This window comes from Mercenaria mercenaria, chromosome 6, assembly GCF_021730395.1.
Source record: "Mercenaria mercenaria strain notata chromosome 6, MADL_Memer_1, whole genome shotgun sequence".
Taxonomy (NCBI): Eukaryota; Metazoa; Mollusca; class Bivalvia; order Venerida; family Veneridae; genus Mercenaria; species Mercenaria mercenaria.
Genome location: NC_069366.1, coordinates 89,778,746 through 89,798,227, shown reverse-complemented (window position 1 = coordinate 89,798,227; position 19,482 = coordinate 89,778,746). Strand labels below are relative to the sequence as shown.

The 19,482-nt window shown below is 32.9% G+C and overlaps 1 protein-coding gene across 1 annotated transcript in view; it reads right to left on the bottom strand.

Moving 5' to 3' along the window:
* The window catches only part of LOC128557917 (uncharacterized), a 58,281-nt gene that overhangs the window by 16,263 nt on the left and 22,536 nt on the right, over window positions 1-19,482 (bottom strand). Inside the window, exons 2-4 of the mRNA XM_053546579.1 lie at window positions 8,620-8,688; window positions 1,857-2,158; window positions 1,388-1,492 (exon numbers count right to left, since the gene is read on the bottom strand). Coding sequence (XP_053402554.1) covers window positions 1,388-1,492; window positions 1,857-2,158; window positions 8,620-8,688 — 476 coding nt within the window. The remainder of the gene's footprint in view (window positions 1-1,387; window positions 1,493-1,856; window positions 2,159-8,619; window positions 8,689-19,482) is intronic.

The following is a 19,482-nucleotide window of genomic DNA, read 5'->3' as shown; positions in this document are numbered from 1 at the left end:
CAGTCTATTTGTAGGGTTATGTCCCGCCAAATACTAAATTTCATGGGACTCACGACATATGCGTGTACTCTGACTATTTGCATTTCCTCGAGAATCACAATATATCCGGGAAATCTGACTACTTTGGCGCGGATTGAAATTTGACAATTTAAGGCCCGTTATAGTGGTTTTGGGAATAAAACATAAATTACAGAAGTTTATGAAATACCAACTTTCTTGTTACTGAACCGGATTTAATAAAATTTTACATGGAAATTTAAGTTATGAAATACAGAAAAACATGACAGATATTTTATGCGTAAAATCAGACATTTACCTCAATAACTCAAAATTTACAAAGAGATGATGTAATACCTGTATTTAAACTACAGATACATTGAGGCCCGTATGTCAGTTTGTGACAGCAAGTGATTTGAAGTCAGCGACCTTAACCACTCGGCCACGGAGGTCCCGGTCTTTGTCAAACCTTTTTGAAAATAACGTATTGTGAAATTTCACCAAAACTGTGGGTAAGTAGCTTTAATTTTATGGCACCAGTGTAGTTTTTAAAAGTGATTAATCTGTAGTAAATAAACATCGGGATTGGTTTTTTTGTAGCGCTAAACAAAAGGAATGTTGACCAACTGAATAATAGGTCATAATTCAATCCAGAACCTAAACAAAAGAGGTAGTAAAAATGTGCACTCGTTTATCAATCAAATAGAATTTGGAAACGCATTAAGTGCATCGTTATTATTATTATTATTATTATTATTTTCTTTTTGTTTTGTTTTCTTTGATAGAAAACAATGATTCAATTGTGGTTACTATAATATATTAATTCAGTTGAAACAGTAGGAGTACTTTGGTGGCATTTTGCTTATGATATCGGCCTTTAAACCCTTACGTCGTGAGTTATATTATTTTTCTCTTTTGGCGCTACAATTCTGAGTGAGGGGAAGATGTCTATGGAATCCCCTTGAAACTTCGCCTCATGACTATGTTCCATATTCATTTAGTCTCAATAGCAAAAAAGATCCTGTAAGAAAGTGACAGAAGTAGGCTTGAATAAAAAAAAATCTACAGGTCAAACTTCTGACATAGGCTGCCATTTCATTACTATGCCCCTCCTTATTCTTGAGAGTGAATTTTAAAATTTGATTTTTGAAAATTGCGTTCTTTAGATAACTGTTAGTGCCTTTAGTTGCTTTTGTTACGCCCAGTGGGATAGGGGAAGGTAATCGACATTATGACAATGCTAATGCATTCGTTTACCGCGTTTGGTATAAAAGAAGTATAACATTCACATGAATTTTCTTGACCAAAAGAAAAAGATATATTTACTGACAAATGACATAAGACATAACACTATTAAATGTCCTTATATAACATTTTAGTAAATACTCACATTTACAATAATTGGTTTGAAGGAATAAGTGCGCAGTGTTCTAACATGCGGCGGATAATATTCAAAAGGAAACCGTCGAAACTCACATTTGCAGTTTCTCTGTACCTAGAGATGAAAACAGTTTTGTTTAAAGAGCCTCTTATAGCTTCTTTCCAAATAAAACATTTCAATACCTATATAATTTGACTAAAAAGAACTTCGGATAAGTTTTACATATTGCGATTTGTCAAGTAATAGACCCAGCTTAGCTCAATACGGAGAGCGCAGATTTATAGATCACGGTGTCGTGTGCTCGACTGATCTTCAAATGTTGAATTGTGCTGACATATATACATTATAAAAATTATCAACTGAGTTTAGGTAGAACGTCATAATATAATTTGATATTTACTTATTGTTCTTCGCATGCATAAATCATAACACTTATATCTGAAATAGAAATTTGTTATGATGTGGTTTCATTAATTACCATTTTCGCTTCAGATGAAGTCAGTCCAAGATCGTAAACAATGATGACCATATCGTTTCTATACTTTTGATTTGACAGAAATCGTTCATGTAAAGATTTGAAAAGACCTTCGGATTCTCTGTAGTGTGTGTAATCAAAAGCCGTTACAAAAACGGGTATTTGGCGTATTATTTGATGTTTAGAGTTGTTTGCATCATTTACTATAAGATATTTGTCTGCATCTCCTGATGGGTAGTTTTGTATGACCTTAAGGTTTTCTTCCAATGTTTTGTTAAGCGTCGTAGTGCAAGGTGTACCAAAGTCTGTAAAATATAATATCTTAAGCATAGCATGTTGGAATAAAATGTGCTTTCGTTTAATAAAAACAAATATCATAATATTTAGGTAAAGAAGTGTTTATACAAAATCCTTTACCCTGTATTTGTTTTGCTCATTCCTGTTGAAAACTTATATTAATGAATTTTGTCGAGCTATTTACGGTAAACTATGTAAAATTAAAAAAATGTAAACAGCAAACACAAACTGATAGGCTAGAAATGTGTGAATAGTTCATAAATACTCTGGATCTGACAAATGACTGAACAGCTTTGGTCCACCTCTACATATATCATCGTTTTGTTACAATGAAGTTTATATTAAGTTGATATTCTTGGTATTGCTAAATCTGCTGGCAGAGACTTAAAAAGTACTCACCCCTAGAATATTTATTGTGTGAAATTAATGAAATAAAGTAGGCAATCATACTAAATAAACATGTTCAATAGGGTTTTTTCAACACACCTTCACCTTACTTAAAAGAAACATGTATCCAAACAATAAAATACATAAATTTCTTTCAATACTGTATCCCTAGATGCCTGACACCTCCGCCTGCACATTCGGTGTTGTAAAGCTGCTATTTATTTTAATTTATTATAAATTAAAATACAGGACCGAATTAGATACGAAGGAGCTAGTCATGACATTGCTGGAATTAAAACCGTTTATCGTCATAAATCCTGTTTATATGGTACAAGTCCGCATAACTAGACCAAGGTCAATGTATATTTGTCCCATATTGATCCAGCTAACTATCGTACTATCTCTCTCACATACACATTACGTAAACCTCTGCAACAAATCGTTGCTTCTCGTCTATCCTCAAACTCCAGCACTCATATTATCCTGTATAATTTCAAAATACTTTTGAGGCACTCCTGTTAAACCCAGCTGATTAAACTAATAATAAACTGTTCCGTGTAAGCAACATCGTCTCCTGCAACCACAGTGACGTCGTCCTACTGGACTTTATTAAAATATTCGTCAAGAAACTAATCTCCAGATTACAAAGAATAATTCATATATCAGATAAATATTGCTTTAAGAAGGATTTGAAATTTATTACCTGACAGATTATATATTAGGAACACACATTCGAATAAGTTGCTTTTACTTATCTTTTACATACAAATTTGAAAAGCATTTTCTACAGTATGCCAGATTGACTGCCTCAATAAAATCTTAATATTTAACGGTTTTTAAGTACGAATTCTACAGTGCTCAAAATTCCCTTCTCAGATATATATTTAGAGCGCTTGAGCATGAGGTACTTTAGGTAACATATTGTGATCGCTCACCGTCCGGCGTCCGGTTTCCGTCCGTCCGTCTACACTTTTTTTCAGATGTCATCTTCTTTGAAACTGCACCTCACAAAGCATCATTGCATTGTCCTGTCAAACTTGTTCAAAATATTTAGCTTGATAGCTAAACATTAGATAAGCCTTTAAATAAATTGCTTGATGGACCTTAATAAAACTTTTTCTGTAGCATCGGATTGGGTTTTTTGCCTTACTTCGTTAAAATGGGAGCGCAAGGCTAGGGGCAGTTACAGTTGTAAATAGTAATTCCTTGAAACTTCGTCCCGCCTGGTGGAATTTCATTAAAAATGTCTCTACATCATTATACGGTCTTTTCCAATTTTGGTTAAAATTAGAGAGCATGGCTGCTTTGATAGTACTTAAAGTCAAATACATTTATATAACTTCTACTCATGTATAACTTGACAAATTTTCATCAAACTTGACCTGAAGCTTCATTGAAATTTTCTATCTCAATGTTATTCCTTTTGGTGCGATTTGATTATTTGAACTATAACTTGATATAGAAATTCCTTCAAATGACTTCATCTGAAGAACCGTTAAATGAATCTTCATCATATGCATCTGACATGCAAGCAGAAGGTCGCAGGTTCGAGTCCTGTATCGGGCTGCACATTCTTCCGCTCCTATTACATTGGTACCGTGAGTGTGGTGACTAGCCTTGGAATCCTAGAGCTAGGGTGAAGCAATGGCTGGGTTAGTCAAAAAAATCTGAGTTTGTCTTTACAAAAAGGAGGGAGGAATGTAGCAGTGTGTATATAATGTATATAATTTGTCTATAATACCGATTGCCCGATAAGCTCAGTTGGTAGAGCATCTGACTTGCAAGCAGAAGGTCGCAGGTTCAAGTCCTGTATCAGGCTTTACATTATTCCGCTCCTATTACAATATGTGTTTTCCCAAAGTTCTCATTCTCAAGCCTGTTTAAGCTCTTAAATATGTTTTCTTTATTTTGCACTTTTAAAAATGTTAAAGGACACGCGGTGTGTGATCAGCCCTATATTGTTGGTACAAAACTTGCAGTGCCTCCACATTTTGGTATAAGTAACGAACTTTTACGTACAAAATAATGTAAACACTCTATGGAGCAAGAGAAGGACACATGGACAATACGACTTTGGAGACGTAAGTTGATTTACTGATGTTATCACGGAACGTAAGTAACTTCTAAGCTTCCACCTGCATGTAACCAAAATGATAAGATAAAGCAGTTTTCACCAAATAATCGTTACGGTTTGAGTACTGCTGTACAAATGCAGCAAATGTAAATCCTTTATTGCATTTTCTTTGTTTAGATTTTTGATGTTTCGAGCATAGATTTTACAAATATATTCACTTTTTATCCGTAGAAACAGTAGAAGAAAAAAAATGTTTTCAAAATCGATTTCTACTCTGAAAAACGCGATTTCATCAAAATATAAAGCATCTATATTTCACGTATAACACTGAACTGAGGCACCTCTGTTATTTACCGAAACTTTAATGTACTATTTATGAACTATAATGTTTTTCAGTGCCAACGCTCGGAAGTGACGTTCATCGCTACTTAAGCTCCATAAGCCAAAACGAAGACCATTGACAGACCGTGTAGATGTGGTAATCCAAAGAAACGCAGCTACGATCTCCCTTGCACCGTTGCTCATAATACTTTTTACAGAGCTACTATATGAAGAAAAATATAGTCCGTACATTTAGAATGTCAGTAAATGATTTCCTTTATGGATACATTGTGTGGAAGTAATTGTGCCGAAGGAACCAGTATTGTTAAACCTTGACGAGGCGAATGTGAGTGTAAGGAAGGACATCTCTGCGTGGCGATTGCAAGATATACGCTGTGGAAGGCAAAGGACAATATAATTTAAATGTCACGCAACAGGATTACGTAAACAATTTCTGTAAATGAGATATTTCAGACGAGGCAGCCATTGTTTTTCTGTAATATGTACCACATACGCTTGTGTTCAAGCGAGAGATTCGGTCGGGAAATATTATTATATTAAACATTCATACACTGTAAGAACCCAGTATACATATAACAAACAGGCTGTGTCACCAAAGGAATAGCCTATTTTGATATATCAGAAGTTATCATTTAAGGCAGTGGTTAGGATAACGGTACCAAACTATGATAACCGAAGGTTCGTATTTCTACATAACCATATTAGGACAGGCTGGGATTACGAAAGTAATTAGACATGAATTGTATACGCAAATGTAAACATTTATGTTGTTGTAAACTTAAATATTTTACCTAAAATAGCTAGTTACAGGTCTGCCGTTGATTTCGTAACTATCTGCCCGCCATTTTGGATCAAACTAATTGCAGTGTCATTCTCGAATGATTAAACTTCAAAAGATGATAAATAAAACGCAAATTTTTATTTCACCATTGCCTTATTTCATTAAAGACTACGTAAATTTCATGTTCAGAAACTTTTCCGTACTCTTAGCCTCTCCTAATATGTTTATCTAGAGATATGGAGCTTCCGTACTCCTAGAAACGGAGAGAGAGAGAGAGAGAGAGAGAGAGAGAGAGAGAGTATTCCGTTGCTACATTTACATTTACTAAGATATGCCAAAGGTGTATCTTAGTAAATGTAAATACTTATACCAGAAAGTGGAGGCTTATACAAATACCACTTTTACCAAAAAGTGGAGACACTGCAAGTTTTGTACCAACAATATAGAACTGATCACACACCGTGTGTCTCTTAATATTTTTGCGTTGCGAAGTTCGAATCCCTTCAGGCCACCTGACCTGCAAGGATATGATTCGGGAGGTAATGCTTACAGAGAAAACGGTTTCTTATAGTCCGAAATTGACTGGCCCTTTCAATAGGTCAACACTACAGTAAACAAAGCTTTATACAAAGATTAAAAACTGGCACGCGCATGTTTTGACAATTAGACCTATATGCCGAAGGATAAAAGGATTTTTTTCAGCCAGGAACAGACACCCCTCACAAATAACTCACAAACATACTTGGGGTAATTAAAATGTAATTGTAATTAATCGCAGTTAAATTACATTTCCTATGTAACTGAACGTAATTTGTAGTTTGGTCATTTTTCGATTACATGTTATTGTAATTTAATTAATTACAGAGCAGTTTTAGGGTGTAATAAACAATTACATTTTAATTACTTTTCAATTACATGGCACATGCTTATCCAGTTTGTTGAACAAATAGTATGTACACTTAACAAAATTCCTAATTGGTCAGTTTATATTGTATTACTATTTTGTTAATAATGCATGTATTTACAAGATATTTCACATACCGACATTTGAATAGGTACTGCAGATAATTATTGATTTATTTTTGGCCGACTCACGGCCAGCGTAACCGCATTAGGCGTTTTAACCAATATTGCATATTTTGCACATGCAGGGCATGCGCACAAATATGCACTTGTTAGTGAACATTTTTGGCATTACTGACGAAAGTCCTACTAGAAAAACACATATCATTGTGAAATTGACACAAGAGCAACGCGTCCGGGCTGTCGGAATTGGGCAACAAAACTCAAAATCGGTCACAATGAATTGTCCTTGGGTTAAATTTTGCCAAAATAGCGCGGATGGTAGATAACCAACGATTGTTGGTTCTTGTAAACGGAAATAAGGTTTAAAATAGGAATAACCATCAAAGTAACAGCTACAAACAAATTATATCAAAATTCTTTTGAAATTGCAAAATTACGCACGTGTCGTAAATGTGTCCCGGCTAGCGACATTCCGACAGCTCGATCGCGTTGCTTTTGTGTCAATTTCACCATGATTGTGTTTTTCTAGTAGGACTTTCGTCAGTAATGCCAAAAGTGTAAACGAACACGTGCATGTTGGTGCACATGCCCTGCACGTGCAAAATATGTAATGTTAGTCAAAACGTCTAATGCGGTTACTTTGGCTGTGAATCGCCAAAAATAAATGAATAATTAGCTGCTGTATCTATTCAAATGTCGGTATGTGAAATTTCGTGTGAATACATTTATTACAGACAAAATAGTGATACAATATAAACTGACCAATTAGGAACTTTGTTGAGTGTATATATATATATGTTTATTACCAGTGACACTTCACTTTAACATGCTTATTCGCATTTCATACCTGTGATTAACTATTGATAAAGTGCTGACTTTTATCTCCTTTTTCAATAATATTAAAGACTGAGTGATGTTCTCCTACAAACACAGATTTAACTTTGAGCTTAAATTCAATCTGAAATCATTTAAATCAGTTTACAGGTGAATTATCTTGTATATGTAGTACAAAGTAAATGACTTTGTTACAGTGTTCATGTAAGAAGCATCACGTTAATTGTGGTCTTGTAATTGAATGTAATTAATTACATTGCTTCATGTAATGGTAATTGTAATTCAAATGGAATTTCTCAATGTAATTGTAATTTAATTAATTACATTTTAAAGTAATTGGTTCCAGGTCTGCTCACAAATCTAATGTTTTCTAAGCTCTGAGACGAAATATTTGTAACATAATATAGGTGCCTTTATACAAAAAATATAGATGACTTTATAGAAACTAAATATTGCAAGATGCTTGCATTTGCGAGAAGCTATTTTTGCTATTTTTAAGTGTGAACAGTATTCTAATATTAGACTCTATATGATTAAACATCCGAACAATACCAAAATGTCGGGATTCGTATTTTAAATGCATTTTCAACACGCATGTTACCTTCCACTGCTATGATACGAAACTGAAAACCCATTTCTTTTAATACATCGGATACTGTCTCGATTACAATTTCACATCTTCCATTTGTTCTGTAAATCATCAAGTTATGAAATTAAGACGCATCTATGAATAAAGGGATGATAAATAAGGTCACTTCACTTCCAACTTACCTTGTTTATCCAAGACTTATAGGAAACGTAAGGTGCTTGTACGCACCAGTGAGTTAAAGACGCGACTTTTGTACCAACAATATAGGATTGATCATACACCGTGAGACAATACCCCGTGTTTGTATATACATAATATGACTTAAATCTTCAGCTATAATCTGGAGTAAAGTCTTTTTAACATTCAAAATAAATTCCATGCTTTTTATTCAAATTACTGCTACAAAGAATTCATGAAAGAAATAAATCATACTTACTCGATTTACTAACTAGAAGTAAATTAACGCCAAAAACGATCACTACAAAAATCGAAGAAATTGTGGTCCCTGAAAGGAAAACAGAGTTAATTGTACTAGATCTATATTTATAGTCATTTTTATTGGCAACTTCATTAATGGTATGAAGTAGTATCGACTTGAAGGATGAACCAAAACACACATTTTGACCTATCGATCTGTTGAGGTGACATCTCAATGTTGCAACGTCATAAATGTGACATTGAACAGAACTAAGACGATGATAGCGGAAAAATAGCAATTACTGTTTATGTTTATAAACCTTTCCACAAGTAACCTTAGTTTTTGGATTTATTAATAAAACACCTCTTGCTTGAAAAGAACAGCCAATTAATATAATATCACTTTTCTAAGATAAATACATTTTCATATTAACCTTATCAAAACGCTTATAATGGTATAATATATCAGTGTGTACGTAGGAATGGGAGGTAATAGTCTACTATTCTGATGGTGTACATATTTTTCTTGTCCTTGATGGTGTATATTTTTTCTTGTACTTGATGGTGTACATTGTTTCTTGTCCTTGAAATTCATGTGAGTGGACACTGCGAAAATAGTTAATATACGGGTGGGTACAGAATTCCGTATATTTCCCATAAACGGGAAGAAATACGGGAAAACTAAAATAGGGGCGTGTACGGGGCTAGTTTATTTGAAAGTCCGTATACTAATAACAGTTGTACAGAAAATACCGCTTTTGAGCCAATCTGACCCCACCTGACCCCTTGCCCCTCTTTTAAAAAATCCAATGCCGGACAATTAAGAAAAAAACTTTTGTTTTTTATTGAAGGTAAGTGGACTAAAGCGTCCCCAGAAGTTTTTAGATTAAAATAAAGCACTGAAAAATATATATTTAACTTTAAGAAATATATATTTAACTTTTAAAAATATCTTAAAACCGATATTAACTTTACACACTATCATTAATTCTCTCTAGCGAGAAACCAATAACCGTCCGCGTCATTTTTGCCAGCGTGGCAATTCTCCCCAGCGGTTATTGGTTTCTCACTAGAGAGAATTAATGTTCCTGATTTTAGTAACTATATAAGTTAAGCCGTGTTGAGTTTTGTCCCTTTGATCAAATAAAAAGTCTTACCGAATTATTTATGTGTAGGATTGTTTTACAATTTCTGCAGGATATTAATGTTAGTTAATGAAACATGAAATAGGAAGTGATTGTTTGTTCATTTACTCTTTGATTGTTAACTTTTAGTATTTTATACAATAAATCATACAACAGTACTTTATCTTGTAACAATTTTATGAAAAATAAACAATAGTAACCGAAGAGTGTACTTGTTTTGTCTTGATATTGAATGATTTAAATTTAAATACATATAATATAGTTGAGTTTACAAAATAAAATATATTGTTTGAAAGAAAGAAGATTTACTGATAATATAAATCCACATTATGTTATAACAAAAAACGGGAGAAAAATGATAATGGCTACCTGTTCATCTTGTGGAAGAATGAAATAAAAGTTTGTTAAAAGTACAGGGGGCAATTTAGATATTCACAAAGCAATGTTACCTTTACTACCTAAGAAAGGCTTGACACTTCCAGGATATAACTATTGTGGGCCTGGAAATCCTTTAGATAATGGACCTCCTGTCAACGAACTGGACACAGTATGTAAGACCCACGACTTTTGTTATGACAGTGGTGTAAAAAAGGGTATATCCTTTCGGCTACCATAGCAGACTAATACGTACTATAAAAACGGGGGTCGCTATTACCGCTATCATACACCGACTGACTACCGCAGACGCCTAAAACGTACCATCAAAACGAGGGTCCAGATTACCGACATCGTACAGCGTAGGACTACCGGATTTTTTTAATTTTTCTTTGTATCTGGGGGGAATTTGAATGCTTTTTATTTATTGCAGAATTTGATCTGAAGTGTAAACTTTCATTTATCTTATTAACAAAACGGTATAAAATCAGTTAAACTAATAAGTTAAATCATTCATGTGATATACCAAATAATATTACGCAACAAATTACAGGTCTCCATAAAATTTAAAAACAAAACCAAACGTCTCGTGCGCAATAATGTTCTAAAATCATTGTTATCGCAATTTGTTGATAAGAAAATCCTTTTCAGACAATTAAGGGATCATTACTCTCCAAAAATACCCATTAGTTTTGATGGTTGCTCGTCGCGGTAATTACCGAACTCAGTTTTTAAAACTTAATTAATTACTCATTTCTACGCTACGGTATTTAAAGCTATTTTACTACGTCTGCATTATGCGGCTCCGGCATTCTAGAAGTATGAAAACCACGGGTCTGCCACTGATGCGTTTTGTAGACTTTTCACCAGTTACTTTCACTGTGGCACTACGGTAGTTCTGAACTTTTTTCCATGAAATACAAAATTTCACTGTGGTAATCAGAAATAGTGTACATTTATACACTACGGCAGTAATATTTTAAATTGTTTTTGCACATGGAACATACATATATACACTGTGGTAATTCTCTACAGAACGCTTCATCGTTTTTACGCCGCAACGGTAATACATATGCACACATCGCTTCTTCCATTTGCATACTAGACGTGTGTAAATTTATCCACTATGGAAGTATTGTACTTTTCAAATTTAAAACTCGAACTTTAGGTAAGAATGTATTTAAATTATCCCAAAGTACACAATGGTAATTTTGACTTTGAGCTCCATGCATGATGCATTATAATGCATGGATACTCTGGAATGCTTTATAAATGGTACAGTATTCAGTATTTCACATGTGCCTTTGTATACTCATTATATTAATTTATAGTCCGGGTCCGTAATGTAGGAGATACATTCGTGCACTTGTAATCTCTGAATCCTCTCACTGACGGAGGGTCGCAGGTTCGAGCTGTGCTACCGACTAGGATTTTTTATGTGAGAAAGTAGGCAGTTGCTTACGGACTTTGGCGTCTAGTACTGGTCTTTCCCAGGAACGATGGTTAGTTGAACTGGCTGCCTGATATAACTGGAATAATGTTGAAAATGGCCGTAAATTCAAACAAAAACAGACTCTAGAATGATCTGTTTCCAAAACCGTACATGAATGTGCTTTAGGTGAAATGAGATCTTATAATTCTTCATTATATGATTAAACAATTGATACCTTAAGTGTGACTTTAAAGAAAAGTATCAACGGAATACAGCTCGCAACTGGGATACGCTCTAATTTAGATATAATGCTATTAATAAATTCAATTATTTTAAAATCTGTTTGAAAGTCAGTAAGGCATAACAAACTAAGAAAAAGACACTTTTAGCTACTATTATAAGTTTTACCACGAAGTGTCATTCGACATTTTTGAGTTTTGTTTTGGCACTTGCATCGTATACACCACAAAAACAGATTATGAATTTGAATAAATTTAAATGAACCTTATTAACGTATAGTTGACGCGTTTACATGGTCCGATCCGCTGACATAACTGGTAGGTGACTAAAAGTAAAATGCAACAAAAACATTTTTATAACTGAAAATAATAAGATAAAACAATAAAATTAACAACTGAATGAAAACACTACAGTACAGGCAATCTCCTATGAACGGGTATGAGTAAGAAGAATCATATATCAAATGCTACACAACCTGAACAACGTAATTTGGACTAAATTTTATGAGAGACAGTCTACTTATAGTCCGATACGGAGAAACGGGTAGAAGACTAAAAGTAAAACGTTAAAAGCAAACAGAAACATTTGACAGAAAAAAAAATATTCAAACGAAAGCAAGTTGTAAAAGATATAACAGATGAGGATCATTCATTACTTACAAATCATCGCAAAAGGTAACATAGAGCATATGTAATGTTACACAAAAAGTTCACTAAAAGTCATGAAATAATTCCTGTTTTTTGTTAAATTTGTACTGTAGTCCGTTTAAACTGAGTAAGAATGAAACAATTTTGTCAACAACTTACGACAATAACCGTTAATCTATATATACATGTATTTTTTGAATAGCCGTCTAAAGGCAAGGGGGGGGGGGGGGAGGGGCGGATGAGGGTAGGGTAATTAACATTGTTAATGACGCATAGAAAAATAAAATGTCCAAAATTCACTGTGATAAACATGTCATCGGTAGAACTGTTTAATAAGTTAGTTATGTGTCTATATTTAATATGCCCGGTTGTATGATTATTATTTCTATACCATATTACAATGTATCAAAATTCACAAGAAGCCAAACTTTATGACACATGTTTTTATTGAATTTCAAAACTTTAACTCTAAACACCTTTTCCCTTGAGACAGCTCATATTAGAAAAGTATATTGCATGTGAAAATTAATTATCAAAAGATGAATCAATCAAACGTTCTCATTCGTACTAAAAACATAACGTACATATACACATAGTAAAATGTGTACACCATGTAATGTTGTCACTAATCTTAGACACTGTCTGTTTCTTTCTCCAGTTTGTGCTTAATTTCCGCTAGTCAGACAGTCATTTCTTCTTCGTCGATTTCCAAGATAATTTTGTTAGCATTTTACGGGGAGTTTCTATTTTAATATGTACCTTCCTGGGTAATTTTTGTAACCGTTATGTAGCTAAATTGAAGGAAGGGGTTTCTTATTAAAATGTAGTAATAATGAGCTATAACAAAACGTATCAAATTATATCATTTAGTGATTTGCAATGGTTATATATACTAAAATCGATTTTCTGGAGTTTCCAATTTTTCTCTTGTTGCCCTAAGTTTTACGGACGTTTTCGGATTGGAGGTCTGTATGGACTTGTCCTTTAGTTAGCCAATCCCAGTTCTGGACGCATGATACGAAAGAAAGCATTCCCTGAAAGTATTATTTAAAAGATCACGGGGATTAACCCTGAAAATAGATGACAAATATTTTTATGTAAGCAAGACATTTTGATTTTCAACTACAATTATTGCACAACTTCTCTGGAACTGGCTTTTGTACTTAAGGGCTGGTTTTCTCGAAATATTTTATCCTGTATAAATGTACTAAGAAGATTAACCTGTTAAGAGCAGTCGAATATATAATGCAAACACAGACTTTTCCTCTTCTGACATGCTTAAATATTTCGAGAAATTTGACCCAGAGCGATAATTTGAGTACATTTTTGGATTTGAGCGACTTGTTGACTCAGACCCAATTTATATACATGGAGTAAAAGACAGTACGTTGCGTAACATAGCAATGACTCAATAACACCATGAAATCTTTAAAACTACTCATTAGATCAATATAACTTTTTAATAAGAAGAGTATTGTTATACCTGTGTAAATTGTCTACACTGCTTACAACCAAATGATGACGTTGGTGTTCGGAGACCACCGGCGGTCTTTAGTTTCTTCATACTGCAAAACTGACAAGCATTTGTTCGCCCTGACATTGAGATAATTTCATGTGAGTCTGCAAACTCTCGGTCAATGGTATCAACTACCTACGTTTGTTTGGATTTCCTAATTCCTGAACGGTAACATTCCATACTCTAGCTACCATGTTTCCATCTTTGATTTGACGTGTCATATGCTGTCCTTTGTTCATTGTACTAACCGAAACCAGGAATTATAATGTATTACATGTATTACATTATTCCTGCCGAAACATCCTTCTGTCGGACTAATTTCTGTGGTTTCAAATCATATGGCAAGAATTTTCGCCCTTATTAAAAGACCCACAAAGATGGGTTGAGCTGGCAAGGAACGCCTGTGCCAAAGGGATGTGTCTAGAAGCACTATACGGTTCAACCAGATGTTCAACGACCTTCCTCGTTAGTTCTACTTCTTTTTTTCCCCTCTAATATAAACTTTAAACTTCCAAAGATATGCAGAAACTGCATCTGCTAAAACGAATATTTTAAAGCCTCTCTTTAATACATACTATTAACTAAATGTTTATCTATTTATCTTTTTATACTGCATCACTCCTCTTTACAAGTAATACGTGCAGCTGCGCGTCTGTACAAGAATTTTAAAAGTAGAATGGACAGGAGAATATAAGTAATACACGATGTGTATTGCAAGCATGAATACAGTTGATAGTGTTAAAAACAAGAAGGATTTACAGATAAAAGCAGTTTAAAGAAACAGGTCTATCATGTTAAGCATTGTGTGCAAGTTTGGTTACACCCTGCCTAAACTGGTTCAGGTTTGGGGCTTGCACAAGTTGTACTGGAAGGGAATTCCAAAGCACTATGGTGCCTGGAAAAAAGAGTACTTATAGTAATTACAGGGAGTGAGGATCTAGGTATAGGAGTGGGGATGCATATGTCTTGTTAGACGGGATTGGGGAGGGGGAGGGGCTGACATAGGGAGGAAGTGGTACAGCAACCAAACCACTCTACAAATAATTACCACAGTAGACGTTTGCAGGAAGAACGAATTTCAATGTAGTACCGCAGTGTAGTTTTACTCGTCCTGTTACTAAGAACTATAGTAGACATTTGTGAGAAACTTGAATTTTAAGGCAGTGCCATAGTGTAGTTATACATAATAAATGAAATTAAGTACACTTCCACAGTGCTGAGAAAGTTACCCTGCGAAAGGATTATACTAGTAATCAAAACTTATCCTGTAGACATTATTTATTCCCCCGATTACCACAGTAGTTTAATGCAGGGCATGCGAAACCAAAGAGAGTGCCGCAGCGTATTAATACATATTCACACAAAACAGCATGTACTGCCACAGTGATGCAACGGCCGTTTAAATATGTGACTTTTAATAAATAACATTAACTGTTTGTTTTATCTGCATATAAATACCATAGTAGACAACTGCAGGAATCAAGAAACTATAAGTTGTGCCACAGTGTAGTTATACCAATAACCACACAATGTACATAACTACCATAGTGTAGCAACCGTTTTACATAAAAAATACCGCAGTATAAAGATGTAGTATATTTTTGTTAATTCCTTCTATTTTCAATTGCGAAAAAATACAATTTTCACCCAAATACTGCATTATGCGCTATGGAAATGAGCACCCCCATTTTTTTGGTACGTATTAGTCGTCTGCGGTAGCCCGCCTGCAAAACAGTAGCGGTAATGGAGAACCCCAAAAATATAGTCTGCATTTGGCGTCTCAGGTAGTGCGTCGGTGTACGATAGTGGTAGTCGAAAGGATATGCGACAAACAAATGATTTTCAACTTAAATAACACTAAACCAAAAACATTTGGAGAAAAGATTGCAAAACATTTAGTTGTAAAACCTGCAATTAAAACGAAATATAAACTTGGGCTGGGACATAAGTCCCCGGGAGCTGGAGGCTCACTAGGACAAAAACGAAAGTCAAAAAAACGGGAAAAGGGGGTAGAGTACACCCCCGAAACCAGATGGAGTGATGAATTAGCAGAAGAATTACATAAACCAATTAAACGAAAATTTAGAAAACGAAGAGTAATAGCCAATGATATTGATGATACTTGGTCTGCTGAATTAGTTGATATGCAAGCTTTTTCAAAATATAATAAAGGTGTAAAGTACTTGTTAACCGTTATTGATATATTCAGTAAATATGCTTGGGTTATTTCATTAAAGAATAAAACTGGAGAATCTGTTACTGAAGCATTTGAAAAAAATAATTTCTGAAGCTTCAGCTCCTGATGAACTTCATGCTCGACCTGAAGATAGAATTCAGGGACGAAAGTCCCCGAAGACTGCAAGGATTCAACAAAATTTATGGGTAGATGAAGGAAAAGAATTTTATAATAAAAAGTTTGAATCATTTTTGAATAAATATAAGATTAACATGTATCATACATTTAATGAAGGAAAGGCTGTAGTAATTGAAAGATTTAATAGAAGTTTAAAAAGAATAATGTGGAAATATTTTACAGCAAATAATACGTATACTTATTTGGACAATTTACAGGAAATGGTCAATAAATGTAACAAAACAAAATATTCTAGTATAAAAATGACACTAACCGAAGCCAGTAAAAACTTAAATAAAGGTACTGTTTACTTTAACTTATATGGTAATTTAAAAGTACTAAAGAGTAAAGCAAAATTTAAAATTGGTGATCGAGTACGTTTAAGCAAACTTAAAAGACATTTTGAAAAAGGATATACACCAAACTGGACAGAGGAAATATTTATAATTTATAAAATTAATAATACAAATCCCAGAGCATACACTATAAAAGATTTAAATAATGAAATAATTCAGGGTTCATTTTATGAGCAAGAACTTTTACCTACTACACAAGAAGTTTTTAGAATAGAAAAAGTTATAAGACGAGACAATAAACAAAAACAAGCTTTAGTAAAATGGAAAGGTTACAATGAAAAATTTAATAGTTGGGTTCCGTTTAATGAATTGGAAGAAATTTAAATTGAAAATATATTATATAAATGAGTAATAAAAATCTAATTTCTAATAATGGAATAGAAACAATAGATCAATTAATTATTCACCTAACTAAACTAGTTGCTGCTTACAGAAAAAGTTTTAAATTTTGTGGGAGAGTAAGTACTGGGTTATATATTACAATAAGTATCTTTGGTTGTTCAACTGCATTAGCACTTGTTCCAGCTATTCCTATATTTGTAGCAGTTGTTGGTGTTGTTCCACCAGTAATTACCATATTTACTAATAGACTAAAACTTGACGACAAGAAATTTATTTCAAAAACACATCACCACAAAATAAAACAACTAATAACAAAAGCACGGATTGCAGCTTTTGCTGTTCATAACCCTAATGATCCTGGAAAAGTAAATAAAGAAGAAGAGAAAAACGTTATTCAAGATATTTTTACAATACTGTTACAAATGCAGAAAGAAAAAAATATTTAATGCCTTCTGAAACATATATGAAGGAATTTAAACTTAACGGATATAAAAGCAAAAAAGAAGAAGAGTTATATTAAAACTAAAGTTTTAAAAACTTTAATTAAAGATTTTTTCTATAAGTATTTTATATAAATGAGAAAAATTATATTAGTTGAAGGTAATATTGCATCAGGAAAACGTAAGTTTTTTTAGATATTATTAAAGAATATAATCCTAATTTTAATAAAATTCCAGAACCAATTCATGAATGGCAAAATGTTATGGACCCAAGCGGAAATTCATATAATCATTTTGAACTTACTGCTCAAGAACCTCTAAAATATTCATTTCCTTTACAATTAGCAACTTTAAACAGTCACATAAAAATGTTAAATTCTGCTAAAAACTTTGATGGTGTTTCTTTTCTTGAACGATGTTATTTAACTAACAGCAATGTTTTTACAAAACAATATCACGACAACGATGTTATAAATGACCCCGATACGTGGCAGTGTACAATCTTTTCTCATTTGATCATGTTATTAAAATACATGGAAAAACCCCCAATTGATGCTTTTATTTATGTTAAAACCGATCCTAAAATATGTTTTCAAAGACTTCAAAAAAGAATCAGAACTGAAGAAAACAGAGTTGGTCTAGATTATTTAGAAAAACTACACAAATTACACGAAGAATGGTTAAAAAAAATGTCTCAAGAAGGTATTAAAATTTTAACAGTTGATAACAATTTAGAAAAAATAACTTTAAAATCTTATTCAAAAGATATAGATAATACAAACAAATTTCTCAAATCAATATAATTTCGTTACGTGCGTTTTAGAGATTTCTTCTATAAGTATATTATTATATAGATGGTTAATAGAAAGGTAGATAGAATGATTATGCCAAAATTATCTAGCACTTTAGAAGAAATAATGAATCCAGACAATAATTCATATAAAAAAGTACTCAAAAGAAGAAACGTTATTAAATATTGGTTAAATCAAATAGTTAGCGATGAATATAAAAATCATGTTATTGATAAATTACAAAATGTTATAGATCCTTATCTTTTAGAAAGGAATTTATTTGAATGGGACTGTGGTTGTTTAATGTTAGAAGAAGAAAATGTCGAAAAGTCATGTGATTGTCCCAGACCAAATAATCATCGAAACAACCCTAAAAGAGTTATTGCAACTGGTTGTGACACTAATGAAGAAAAAATATATAAAAGCACTTACAAAGCATCCAAAGAACTTGGTATTAATGCTGGATTAATAAAAATGTGTTGTGAAGGGACAAACCGAGTAAAATGTGGAATATCAAAAGTTAATGGCAAAAGATATAAATTTAAATATTTTATTTCTTCTTAAACTTTATTTATTTTATTATTTTTTTAATCCTTTTTTCCTTGAAGATTTTTATTTTCTAAATATAATATATAGATGGAAATTGAGAGATCTACAAAGCAATATTATAAGAAATTTGAAATTAAAGTTGAATATAGACAAGATCCAAAGAATCAATTATATTTAAATATAAACGGCTCTTATGAAATACTTAAAGCTGAACTTAAAGCTTTAAAAGGTATAAAAATAAACGTTGTTTTAAAAATAACTTTTGTGAAAATGAGTAAAACAGATACAATATATAAATCAACCTATTTTCAATCAAAAGCTTTAGAAATTATTAACACAAACGAAATAAAAAAAACTTTACGTCAAGCTTTTGATGAAATAATAAATAGAATTGGTAATTGGATTTCAGAAGGAAGTGGTTGGAGAATAGAGTCAGTTGATGCTCATTATATAAATAGATATAAGTCCGTTGGTTGCTTCAAGTTATTTAGAGTTACCAAAACCGTCACAACATCCAATAAAAGGATTAATAAATATAAAGAATGATGATCATGAATGTTTTAGATGGTGTCAATTAGCTTATAAATTTCCTGTAACAAAACATTCTGAAAGAGTTTCAAATTATAAAAAAGCATATAAACGATCTTGATTATAAAGGAATAAAGTTTCCTGTTACATTACATCAAATACCTAGAA